Below are 12,811 nucleotides of genomic sequence, written 5' to 3'. Positions count from 1 at the left end.
ATTTTGGTCAGAAAGCTGTAACTGTTGCCAAATATAGTCATCCTGGCCATATTTTTAGAACCATTTTCTTATAACTTTCGGATTAAAAGTCATGCTGAAGAATCCCTTTGTCACAGCTACCTCTTGCCACTCTCTCATGGACATTTTCTGGTTGAGATCGTAGAGGCCATGGATGGCCATGTTATGGTTTGTGTTGAGATGTCCCCTCAGAGCCTCATGCAGTCATAGGGTGTTTTCAGAGGTGGCTGAGTCTAGAGCGTGTGATGCTGGGATTAAGGGTGTGTGATCAGTTCACGGGTTGGTTTGGCACCACCCTAATCCCAGCAGCCTAAATAGAGTGTAAAAGGGGCAGAAAGATGCTGTTAAGGTTACTTGCTTGCTTTTTGCTGTCTTCTGCCACCATGAACTGTTGCCCCTCTGCCATGTGCCACTCACCCTTGGAGCCAGCTGTGGATTGAAACCTCTACAAACTGTGAGCTAAACGAACCTTTCCTCCTTTAACTTGGGGTGTCGGGTATTTTAAGACAGTCTGTCTGCCATGGTTAGGGGTCCACAGCTTTTGGCCTGGTCATTGCCTCAGGGTGAGCTGAGGAAGGAAAGACAGTAACATGACTCCAAAGGCTTTTTTCATTAGGACGGGTGGACACTGAGGTGCCTGCTGAGCATCACTGATGTGTTGAACTCTGCCCGCGTTAGAGGCCAGACCCAGCATTTGCCAAGTAAACCGACCAACCAAGGGAGGGCTGTGGTGCGCACCAGCAGCCGAGGTCAGGGAGTGTACCAGTGGGGAGATGGCATATGTGTTTGGATGCATGTGGGCCCTTCCCATGCCCCTCACTGGGTCACCTCTCCTCAGTACCCTTGAAGGTGTCCCCGGGACACCATCCACTGTGGGACAGCTGTGGAAGCCGGGGCCTGACTGTGCTTGGTGTGGGGAGCCATTGGGGCCAGGACAGCGTTGTGGTCACAGGGTCTGTCAAGGCTGCTGCATTGGGTGGAAGCATCATAGACACAGCCGGGTTCCCAAAAGTGTCATTTTGGGAGAGGCCTGCCCTTCAGGCTGGAGTTTGCAGACCCCAAGGTGGGAAGCAGGCCAAAACCCCAGGCTCTGTTTCCTCACTTTGTCACCTGTGGATATGTGACATACAGAAGAGTCCTGAACCTGGGCTCCCCTCTGATGGAGGCTGACAATATTGGGGACCCTGGAGGGAGCCAGTTTGGGTGACAGCAGTTGGCACTGTGCCTACATGGCACGTGTACTTAGGTGTTGATTCCAAGTCTATTATTACTAAAATATACTTTTCTATGCTTCAGTGTGTTGGCAAAATAAATAATTGTTTGTCCAGATTTGCTGTTCATATAGTATGAAAAAGCCTTATTCTTTTAATAGAGTAAATGTATTGCCAGCGATCTCCATGTATATGGATCTTATGAATTGTGTTGTCAGCTGCCGGTTGTTTTCTCATGCCCTGTGGCATCCACAGCTCCTGTCAGGAGTTGTGGTCTGGGAGTCCTGTTGCTGCAGCGGAGGAGCCCTGCACCAGGGACTGACAGCTCGGGCTGTGGCTCTTCCCAGGAGCCCTGCGGCTCCTCCTGGGGCTCCTCCCAGCCCTGTGTCTGTTTGGGCATTAGGTGCATGGAGGAAATGCCTGCGCCTGGGTTGTTAATGTTGCTCTAGGCTTGAGTGTATTATACTTTATTTTTGCACTCTATTCCAGTCAGCTGTTGGCCATGAGTATCAGTCGAAGCTTTCTAAGCACTGCTCTCAAGTCGACTCAGTCCGGGGTTTTGGAGGCAAGTTTGGTGTCCAGGTGGACAGAGTTGACCAGGTGAGTGATGGTCACAGGAAGTGGCCCTGCTCTGTGCTGATCACACTGCCTTCCACACCGATATGCTAGTGCTGTGTGTGCCCTTTGGGCCACTTGCAGCAGTGTGCTGGGAGGGGTGTCTAGACAAGAGCTGGCAGGCCTCTCCCCCGGGATGCTCTGAGAGGGTGGGCTGACGGGGTGGGGAAGCAGGGTAGAAACATGTAAAGAAAGGCCTTTGTCACGTTGGCTTAGAGGTCCTTGCATTGCTGTCTGCTTATCAGATGGACTGGGGTCCTTCTCTATGTGCCCTCAGCATAGGATACCCTTAGATTTATTGCCTAAGAATGTGCCAGTGGGGACCATTCCTACCCATTTCCCTTCATATGTGTATCACTGTGGCAAGTGCTGCTCAGAGTTCTTCTGTGGAGCATGATACCCTTGTTTCCAGGGCTGTAGGCTGGGTCTGGATATTCTGGCAGGTTCAGGCCTGAGCCTGTTCTGATTCCCTTTGGGTCAGGGCCGTCAGTGCCTTCATTTTGTAGCATGGCAAGCAAGAGCCTGGCTTTGGACAGACCTTAGTCTGTGTTCCAACTTTTTGAAATCCTAGCTGTCATGGAATTTCCATGTCAGTAAAGTGGGAGTAATGCTAATCCCTAGCTCATGGAGCTGTGTGGGAAGCAGGGCAGATACTGTGTGCCCAGATGCTCACCATGGTGCCTGGCTCCTGCTGCTGCTGTTGTTATTAGTACTCATTTTGTTCTTAGGATAGCTTATTTGAAGAATGTGTTTCTGTGTAGCAAAGGGAATTGTTCCAGATTGGGATTATGTGGCTAAAATACATTAGCTGAGCATGATCTGCAGCAGCATGCTGGGGAGGAGGCCACGTTGCCCTGGGTACAGCTTGACTGTGGAACTTGCCAAACTCTGAAAGTATTTTTTTAGCACTAATAGGGATTGAACCCAGAGCCATGCACATTCTAGGCAAGTACTCTACCAGTGAGCTGCACTCCCAGCCCTTTCAGTTTTGAGACAAGGATGCACTAAGTTGCTCACGTGACTTCAAACTAGTCATCTTCCTGCCTCAGGGCCCCCCTGAATTGGTCAGATTATAGGCATGTGCCACCATGCATGGCTGTGGACATTTTATCACATGTAAACTCACAACAGGGGCTGGGGATTTAGCTCAGCGGCAAAAGCGCCTGCCTGTCAAGCGCAAGGTCGTGAGTTCGGTTCCCGGTACCAGAGAAAAACCAAAAACCAAAATAAATAAATAAATAAATAAACTCACAACACTAGAGTTCTTGCCATTAATTTGACCTACATTTGACTTAGGAAACCAGTCAAAATATAACGTAGTTTGTGGTTTTTGGGGTTTTCTATGTATTGTGAACTCAGAGTGGCAGTTTTAGAGGCATTTAAAAGTGCACTTTGCCTTTTATTTTCTGTAATTGCAGTCTGCAGTAGGCTTTGAGTACCAGGGGAAGACAGAAAAGCACGCCTCCCAGAAAGGTGAGCTGTGAAATGTGTGGACGGGACCAGAAGCAGCCCTGTAGGCAGCCGAGCTTTGAAGGGAGAGGCCCGGGTGCCTGAAGCTTGCTTGTGGGGTAGGAGGGCTGTTGCCTAGGGAGAGTTTGGCTCTCTGAGTTCCTGAGTCACCTGGATGTGCTGTTAGGCAGCACACATAAAGCTCTGGCATCTGGTGTCATGGTAGTGCCTCCCAGCTTTCAGCGGAAGCCAGTCCTTTTCTGAGTGATGCTGCTCTCTAACTTTGTTGGCAAAAAAACTAACATTCCCTCCTAAGAATACGAAGCAGAGTTACTAAATTCTCATTTTCGTTATATACGTATAGTGGTAAATATGGTAGTGATTCATCTTTATGTCACCAGTCTCTGAAGCCATATTACTTTCCTTAGAATGCTGCATGTGTTTTCTTCAGGCTTATTTAATTCTGCCTTTTATGTGTTATCTCATAATTCAGGAATGAGCTTGTTCACGAGCAGCGCAGGTGTAGTTAACTGAAGTGTGGGCATATGAAGCAGTAGGGTCTGATCTGTAAGGTTTTCAGCTGCATAGCTTTTGTTATGCCCTGACCTGTACTTGACCAGTTTTTAAAGTGGCGTGCAGCTTTATATCTGCCGGTGGGAAGGAATTGCCCTGGAGCAGTGGAAATGGACGCATGCTCTACTGTGCATGGGTTGTAAAGGTTTCCAGCATCACCTGTGAGAAACAGTGGGCGGCTTGTCTGTTTTAAGATGCATGCTTCATTTCTTGTGGCTGTAACTCCTGAACACTTCCATTTTGCCCAGTTTAACAAGAGTGGCACTGCAGTTTGTCGTCATGTTCATGCTGACTGTTCTCCTGTCTCCTTAGACTACTCCAGTGGCTTTGGTGGCAAGTACGGCGTGCAGGCTGACCGGGTGGACAAGAGTGCTGTGGGCTTCGACTACCAGGGCAAGACCGAGAAGCACGAGTCGCAGAAAGGTGAGGGGCTTCTTTCCTGTCTTTCTCCTCATTTAGAAGTGAAAGGAGTCCCGGAGGGGATATTCTTCTTTGTATAAATTGGGTTGTGTTATACATGCTTTTTTTAAAAGAAAAATTTTAAATGTTTTGATGTTCTTTTTATGTGAGTGATATGGGTGTCTCATGTTCTTAGAAGCTGCTCAGTCCTCCATCCTGTAAAGATTCCATAATCTCTTTAACCATTCTTTCTTTGAGCATGAAATTTAGGTTATTTGCAGTTTTTTTGATGTTAAAAATCGACGGCAGTGAACGGTTTTGTACCTGTATCTCACACATGAGTGATTATTCAAAAGGGCCAGTTTCTAAAAATGGAAATGAGAAGGTCAAAGGCTGTTAAAATTTTGATGGGAGCTGGAGATGTGGGTCAGTGGTAGAGGATGTGCTTCGCATGTGCAGGGCTCTTGGTTTGAGGTTCAGCCCTCTGAACAGCGCTAAAATTTTGATAAAATACTGCCAGGCGGCAGTATTTTGGAGGATGCATGCTTTTTCTCTTCATTGTTACATACCCAGTAGACCTCACTCAAAAACCTTTCTGTTACAGAGGTTGCAGGTCATCAGAGTCCACACCCTGCCTGGCGGTCACGGCTTCTCTGTCCCCCTGCACTGCTTGTTTTGTCTGGCCTGCACTTTGCAGTTTTTTAAATGCCAATATTTGAACACTGAAGACTTACTTCTTTCAAAAACAAAAGAAAGCAGACAACACCACTGAAGTTCAAAGCAGGCTGACGTGGTGTTTTCCCATGCACGGGGCTTGTGGGTCTGTGGAGACACTCAGCCTGTGGTTTGCGGGGGCCCACCCGTTGGCCTGCTGCTGGCCTTAGGTTCCTCTCAGCCAGAGTGTGCAGCCTCGCACCCAGGCCGGTGTGTGCGCGCGGCGCTTCCCAGGGCCTGCCTTCAGTCCTGTGCTGCAGGGGCTCTGAGTGGAAGAAGAGTCACAGGCTTCAGTGCTCTGGGCCTTTCCTCACAGGATTTGAGTTCATGCTCTGTGCCATAACCAAGTCCATGAGAGTCATGCTTTAGAATTGAAGTGCCTTTTAAATGACTAACCTTTAAGTAGAATTGATGTTTCTGGAAGATGTGCCTTGTGTGTTCTTTTTCTTAGAAAGTCTTCCCCAGCAGGTATCTGTTTGCTTTAGAGATTGTGACACAAACCACTGTAGGCATCTCAGCCTCAGGCCTTGTTACTTACTGCTGTCTTTTGGAATGAGGGATGACACTTAGATTACTAACCTGCTGTTCATCAGCTTTTCATCCTTGTCATAGTCTACCTGGGATGAACACCTCACAGGAGGGAAGGGTTATTTTGGTTTACAGTCTCAGCCTGTGGTCACTTGGCTGTGTTATTTCTGGGCCACGGTGAGCCACATGACGGAGCAGAGCTGCTCCTCTCACAGTGGACTGGAAGGAGGGTGGGAGTGAAGTACTATATCCTTCTAAAGCCCCCCAAAGTGACCCGCCTCTCCCAGCCAGGCCACACCTCCCAGTTTCCACCACTTCCCATAGCATCAGCAGCTGGGGAAACAACCTTCAGCACACGCACCTTTGGGGGACATTCCAGGTCCAAACTGTAACATCAAGGTCTTTACCATCTTTATGTTCATATTATGACACACAGATATTGTCCACATTACTCAGGGATATTCTACCAAGCCTGAGTCAGTCCATCTGTCCTTCCTGGGCATGGGTGTTATCCTGTTATCCCCACTCCTTGGAGTGTGAGGGAGGATGATCACGAGCTTCAGGCAGCCTGGGCTATGCAGCAAGACCTTGTCTCAGGAGCCCAAGGGGAGAAATTGAGTGATAACAGTACTTTTTTTTTTTTTTTCTCTTTTTTTTTTTGCGGGTACTGGGAATCGAACAGGACCTCACACTTGCCAGTCAGGGTGCTGTGCCACTGAGCTATATCCCCAGCCCCTAACAGTACTTTCTTAATGACTACTAAGACTCATTGAATCTATTTGCTGGTTTTTAAGTTGTCTTTTCTTCTTTGTAGATTACTCCAAAGGCTTTGGTGGCAAATACGGTATTGACAAGGACAAAGTGGATAAAAGCGCTGTCGGCTTTGAGTATCAAGGCAAAACAGAGAAACATGAGTCCCAGAAAGGTGTCTTCAGTTTTCTTTTATTCTCTAGCCAAGAGAATAATGTGACAGACATTAGCCAGGCCAGAAGGGGGAAAATGTTTGTACCCTTAAACCTTAAAGTACATATTTCTTTTTATTAAGTATTCAGTTTTGAAACAACTAATCCATTTACCAGATGCCATGGCTCATGACCGTAGTCTCAGCACTCAGGAGGCTGAGGCAGGAGGATCTCCTGAGCCCAGGAATTCAAGACTAACCTGGGTAACATAGTGAAACCCTGTCTCAAAAATCATAAGTCAAAACAGAATACATTGAATCCAAAAACACAGTTCTTAAATAAGAAATAGATGTCTATACTTTTTTTGGTTCTAACTCAGGCAGTTTTGCTCATAATAATGTCCTTGTCCCACACATCTGTCTGTAAGTTGTGAGACCGTGCTGCCTCGGAGTGCTGGTGTAAGCCATGTGCGTTGTGTTTATCCGAAATGCTGAGATTACAGACGAGGGGATTTTCTAGCCTCTCTGTGTGGTGGCCTCTTAATGTGTAGTTTACCAAAGCTCTGGAAAAGAAAGGGTGGATTGAGTGACTTATGTGTCTTAAATTGCATTTTTGGAAACCTGCTTTCTACTTGTGACCCAGGCTGCCTGTTAACACCAGATTATGGCTTTTATTGTGCATGTAGACTATGTGAAAGGGTTTGGAGGAAAATTTGGTGTGCAAACAGACAGACAAGACAAATGTGCCCTTGGCTGGGATCACCAAGAGAAATTACAGCTGCATGAATCCCAAAAAGGTACATTCTCTTTGTCCATAATCAAGACCATTTTAAGAGTTTGTGTCCGTTCTTAGACCAGTCCTTATGTTTTGTATTTGTTGTATTTCTGTTGAAGTGTTGTGTCTTCACCATGTGGCACTGTCCCAGAGCTTCGAAAGCCCCTGAGCTGCAGCGGAGCCCTCACTTACATGAGGGCTGTGTCTCCACAGTGCAGGGCCACGTCAGTGGCACTGCTGGGAGCATTTGCCTTCTGCCCTTTGGGTACTGCACTGAAGCACAGTGCATTTAGGCCCCAGTTCTTGATTATAAAGTGGGCCGTGTTTTGTGTCAGCAGATGCTTCCTTTCTAACCGGAAGTGTTTTATGATCACAACAAGGACTCTGACCCTGGGAGAGTCAGTTCAAGGGGAGCAGAGGCCTTCCGTCTGCCCCACCTAAGCTAGGGTTCAGGCACCCATCCTGTGCCTGGCAGGGGTGGGGGAGGGCGTCCTTTGTATTTGATGTCTCAGCAGCCTGGTTGGACCCTAGAGAGAAACCTGCAAGCATGGAGTGACTTCACTGAACTACTGACAGTACAGTTGTTAGTTGCTTCCAGGTCTGGGCTGAAGTGTTCCCCTTTCAAGTTGTTCCTTAACCATTCAAGCCAACCTCAAATACTCACGCCCCTCCTCTAAGCTTATCCAAGCTCTTGCTTTCTCAAAATGATGTATTGGATGTTGCACATACTCATGTGATTCTAATGCAACCTGTGTTTCCTCTCTTGGTTGTTTTCCCCATTGTCACATGTGGATTTCCAGATTATAAGACTGGTTTCGGAGGCAGATTTGGTGTTCAGTCCGAGAGGCAGGACTCCTCTGCTGTGGGGTTTGATTACAAGGAGAGACTGGCCAAGCACGAGTCCCAGCAAGGCACAGTTGGCCCCCTCCCCACCTCTTCCCACCTTCCCTTGCGGTGCAGCCACTTCTAGCACAGACTTTGGGGTTTACCTTGGTGCTGCAACAGGCTGTCCTAGTCTCCAACTATCAGACCACTGGGAACCTTCAACCCATTGAAACTATGCTCCTTTTCCCATTTCCCCCCCGCCCTCGGACCTTTTAGAGGAAAGTTGGGGTAGAAATGACAGTTCACAGATTATGAACTCTAACCCCATAGTATATCTAGTATCTGGGATGGTCCTGTGATCTTCCAGCAGCATTGTGCACATGTTTGCTTGTTTCTGACCATTCTCTGGGTCATAGTACCAGGCCTTGTTGCCTCTGAGGTTAGGAGAGAGGGGTTTTAGTTTCAGCAGCCCCGACCCTTCCGCCAGAGGCTTGGTAGCAGCAAGGGCTTGAGATAGGCATGTTCTGTGTGATATCTGTGTTTCATTGTGGTGGTGCTTTTTGGATAGGGGTGGATGGTTTTGTTTGTTCTGTTTTTAATGACACCATCCGTGTGCAGGATCTCCACATGGAGCCACACAGTGTGTACATAAAGCAGAAAAGTGACCTTTCTAGGGCCACAGACTGGAATTCCAAATAGCTGACGCATTTTCCTTAGAGCACTTGCTCTCCATCAGAGTTCTGCATCAGAGGACTTGGTTACTAGAACATGGACCGATGATTGAGTAAACAGCAATTTCCAGCAATGCAGGGCAGAGTGTAGGCTTTCAGCGCAGTGTTAGGAACTGCGCAGTGCTCAGGCATGGGGCAGGTGAACACACTTGGGCCTGGCCCTGCAGACTGCATGGAGATGGCCGTGGGCTCTCCTCTGCATTGAGACTGCATGACAGTGTGACTTCCATGTGGGTGCGTGTTGCTGCAGCAGACATATTTGGCTGGCAGAATGTCCACATGGAATATTTTCTTTCTTTTAAAAAGCAAGAGAACAAACTGCGACTGAGCCTCTATTTAGTGCTGGGTAGATCGGGCGCACAGGAGAAAGATGAGAATAAGCCCCGTGGCTGGTGTGGAAGACTGTGCTAGTGAAGTGGCGCATCGCAAAGGCCTGTCCTGTGCCCCCTCCTTGGCTTTTTCCTGCCAGCCTGCTGCCCATCCCCTCCCCTTCCCCCGGGAGAATGCTGGAAGCATGACCACACCTCTGTCCTGCTCCCCTGCCTGTGCACTGGACACTGGGGTCAGACACAACTTGCCTGGTGAGGAAAGCCTGTCCTGTGGCAGTGCTTGGTTCTTTCTGCCAGGGTGCGTTTCCTTGGGCTGTTTCAGACCTGTCTGCATGCACCTGCACTCATCTCCGCCCGGGTCTGTCTTCCACCTCAGGGTAAGTCTTGTGTTTTGTCGCCTTTCAGACTATTCCAAAGGATTCGGCGGGAAGTATGGGGTGCAGAAGGATCGGATGGATAAGGTAAGGTTCTCCAGCTCCAGGGATGGAACTTCCTGCTGGCATGCTCAGGGATTTCTGCAGCCTTCCCTCTGTGTCAGTTGCTATTTGGTGGCTACCATCAGGTGGGCACTCAGCTCGGCTCTGGCAGTCTACCTGTTGAGTTTGCTGTCTCTGTGGCAACAGTAGGCTCATTAACTCAGTCAGGGTCTGACTAGACAGTCTCAGTGCTTGGCCATGGCATAGCATTGAGTGGCTGGGCTGTCACTGGATCATACAGCTATTTGAACTTTCATTATTAATGGTAAGTCAGATTGGAAATCGAGTTAATTGAGACCATTTGTGAGGTCATCTTGCCCTTGGCTGTGGTGACAGGTGGCATGGTGGGGTCTCAGAGCTCTGCTCACGTGAAACTTGTGGCTGACTGACCTTAAAAATGATGAGGGCACTTCCCCATGTGACCAGGGCCCATAGGAGAACCCTGGGAGTGCACTGTAGGGTAGACAGCACAGGCCGAGGGGTCCAGAGGAAGGGATAGTCAGCCCAGTTCTGGAGGGTGGGGAGGAGTTTGCCAGCAGAGACAGGATTGGGAGTCTGCAGAGCAGAGGACAGCATATGTCCTGGTGTGGGGATGGAGTTCCCTGCAGATGCTTTAGAAGGGAGTCCAACAAACCATATCAGGTCCTCACATTGTTAAATGGACACTGGGCCCCTGCATGAGTTAGGCAGGGGGTAAAGGTGGGCTCTTCCCTGAGAAGCCCCTGACTGCACTGTGTAGCTGGTCTAAGATTACTGAGAGGAAGCGGCCCGAGCAGCCCAAACAAGGCATTGGCTTAAGCTGGAGATTGCAAGAGGACAAGCATCAGATGTCATAGGTATACAGGGGGCCGAGTGGCAGGGCTGGGGTTTGTCTTATGGGGCTCGGGAGGAGGGTGGAGCCCAGGTGACCGTGGAGTGGCTGTGGAGCTGGAGAACTTGGGGGAGCACATGTGGTGAGTCTGTGTGAGTCCTGCAGGCCCTCTAGTTCAGGGCTGTGCCTGTCTGATGGCAGGGGTTGGGTCAGACGATGCTGGGCAGGGAGGATCAGTGAGGTGGTGGCAGGGAACCCCGTGAAGTGTCTGGTGGCTGAGGGCCTCTGGGACAGGAGGAAGGAAGGAGCTAATGAATGAGTGAGTCAGAAATTGTGGCTGTGCGGTTGGGAGTGGAGGAAGTTTCTGTCTCTTGTCTGTGGTTGATGTCAGTGGTAATGACAGTGACTGCTGAGCTTGCAGACAGGAAATCCTGTCCTGTCATGGACAGGAGGGAGGTTCAACTAAGGTACGCTGTGATAGGTATGGGTGGGTCAAGGGCAAGGTCTCTGTTGTGGATCCTGGTTCTAGGATGGAATAAGGCTGACGTGGGGAGGAAGGTGCAGGGTCCCGGGAAGGTGGCAAGTGGGAGAGGCTGTGGTCTGCCGGCCAGTCCTAGGCTGGAGTGTAGCTCAGTGGGTTGCTTGCCTCACATGTACAAGTGGGTTCCCCTTGCAGCATGCAGTGCAAACATGGGTCTTGGTGATCGGGGTATGTGAGGAAAGCTGGACACAGTGTGGTAGAGATGAAGGTGACGTGGATGGAGAGTGGGTGTGGACAGAGAGATGGCCCCTACCGGAGCAGCAAGCCAGAGGCCTTTACTGCGGACATTGGGATGAGAAGACCCAGGAGCTGCCCTCTAAAAGCAGAGGGAGGAATCAGGGCACTGGCCTCCCTGCCCAGCCTGAGGCTACAGGGCAGGCAGGAGTTCCCTGGACAGTTGGGTAGGGATTGTTCTGGAAGAGGTGGCAGGCAGTCTAGGGGCAGCATGTTTAGGAAAAGGGAAAGGGTTTAGTCAGGAAATCTGAGCAGCTGAAGCTGTAGACTCAGTAGAGCTGGGTTTAGGCGAAGGCCCCTAGGTGCCATGGACTCTCCAGCTGCATGTGTTGGGCATGGGGGTTGGGAGGGCAGGGGGCAGTGGCTGCTCTGGCCAAGGTGGGAGTTGTTTGGGGTGGGCTCTTGGGCTCCCCTATGGAAGGACAGGTGGGAAGAGGGCTCCTGCGAGCCAAACTGCTCTTTGGTCTCCTGTGTGCAGCTGGAGCCACCTGTGCTGGAGGAAAGTGTAGTTTCACTAGTTTCAGGCAACTGATGGGCTACCTCGGCCCTGCCTTTGGGCTCCATTGTAGTGTGCTGTGTGGGAAAGCCGTGAGTGTTCTGAGCTGAAGCACAGCGCTCCTGTCAGAAATGGTGAAGCTCAAGATGGAACTGAGGAGAGTCATTACTTTCTAAGGACCTTGTCAGCCTGTGCTCAGGACTGCTATTCAGGGCCTGATGTCACAGCAAGTTCCATGGGATATAGCTGAGAGCACAGTTGAAGTGGTGGTGTCATGCTTACAGGGGCATGTGGAGCATCTGGCCAGGCAAGGTCTGTGTGTCCCAAGGGCTGCTCCCCAACAGAGCAGAGAATTGTAGGGAGGACGGTGGGAGGCTCGAGCAGCACAGAGGTGGCTTGTCACTGAGCGGATGTATAGATGTATGTATGTGTGACCCTGACTCATAGTCAGCAGCAAGAGTGTGTGGGAAAACATTGTTGTGCCTCAGTGAATCTGCAGAACACAGTGGCAGAGTGGAAAACCTTAGGCTGCCTGGGTCTTTTGAGGGATCTTGGGAGGCCCTAACATCTCATTAGGTAGAGAGGAGAGAGGAGCACACTCCTGATTTGTTTTGCCATCTCTGCAGAATGCGTCCACCTTTGAAGATGTGGCGCAGGTATCCTCTGCCTACCAGAAGACCGTCCCTGTCGAAGCTGGTAAGTCCTGCACAGCTCCCAAGCACTGTGTGATCTTCCCTGGAGGACAGTCCATGCCCCAGGCTTTTCCCTGGAAAATCCCAAGGGGAAAAGGAAAGTTGGAGAAAAAGAGCCAAGAGCAAAGGGGCGGGGCATATGTGGCTGCTTCTAGAATCCTGTCACCTACAATGCAGGGACCCCGGAGACACGGTTAACCTCTCCTTGCTGTGGAAAGTGTCTCTCACACGATTGTACTCCAGAGCCCCAACATCCTGTGACTGAGGGGCCCCTTAAAAATGGGCAGCAGAAGTCCACTTCTGGCTCACTTTACAGGAGATGTCTGCCAGTAGGAGGTGCATGCCTATAACTCCAGCACTCTGAGAGCCTGAGGCAGGAGGATTGCAAGTTCAAGCCCTGGATTGGCAACTTAGTGAGCACTGTCTAAGGAAACTGTAAAAGACTGGGCCCTGGGCTCAATCTTCAGTACTGCCAAAAAAAAAAAAAAAAAAA

At 49.8% G+C, this 12,811-nt stretch overlaps 1 protein-coding gene across 3 annotated transcripts in view; it reads left to right on the top strand.

Annotated features, from left to right (window-relative positions):
• Cttn (cortactin) overlaps positions 1-12,811 on the top strand; it is a 36,032-nt gene that overhangs the window by 13,119 nt on the left and 10,102 nt on the right. For all 3 annotated transcript variants that reach the window (XM_013514240.1, XM_005384232.2, XM_005384233.2), the window contains exons 5-12: positions 1,719-1,829; positions 3,263-3,317; positions 4,179-4,289; positions 6,322-6,432; positions 7,095-7,205; positions 7,984-8,094; positions 9,474-9,529; positions 12,253-12,322. In XM_013514240.1, coding sequence (XP_013369694.1) covers positions 1,719-1,829; positions 3,263-3,317; positions 4,179-4,289; positions 6,322-6,432; positions 7,095-7,205; positions 7,984-8,094; positions 9,474-9,529; positions 12,253-12,322 — 736 coding nt within the window. The remainder of the gene's footprint in view (positions 1-1,718; positions 1,830-3,262; positions 3,318-4,178; positions 4,290-6,321; positions 6,433-7,094; positions 7,206-7,983; positions 8,095-9,473; positions 9,530-12,252; positions 12,323-12,811) is intronic.

The sequence above is a fragment of the Chinchilla lanigera genome, unplaced genomic scaffold, assembly GCF_000276665.1.
Source record: "Chinchilla lanigera isolate Chin_1 unplaced genomic scaffold, ChiLan1.0 scaffold00021, whole genome shotgun sequence".
Lineage (NCBI taxonomy): Eukaryota > Metazoa > Chordata > Mammalia > Rodentia > Chinchillidae > Chinchilla > Chinchilla lanigera.
This window is presented reverse-complemented; position numbering and strand designations above follow the sequence as displayed.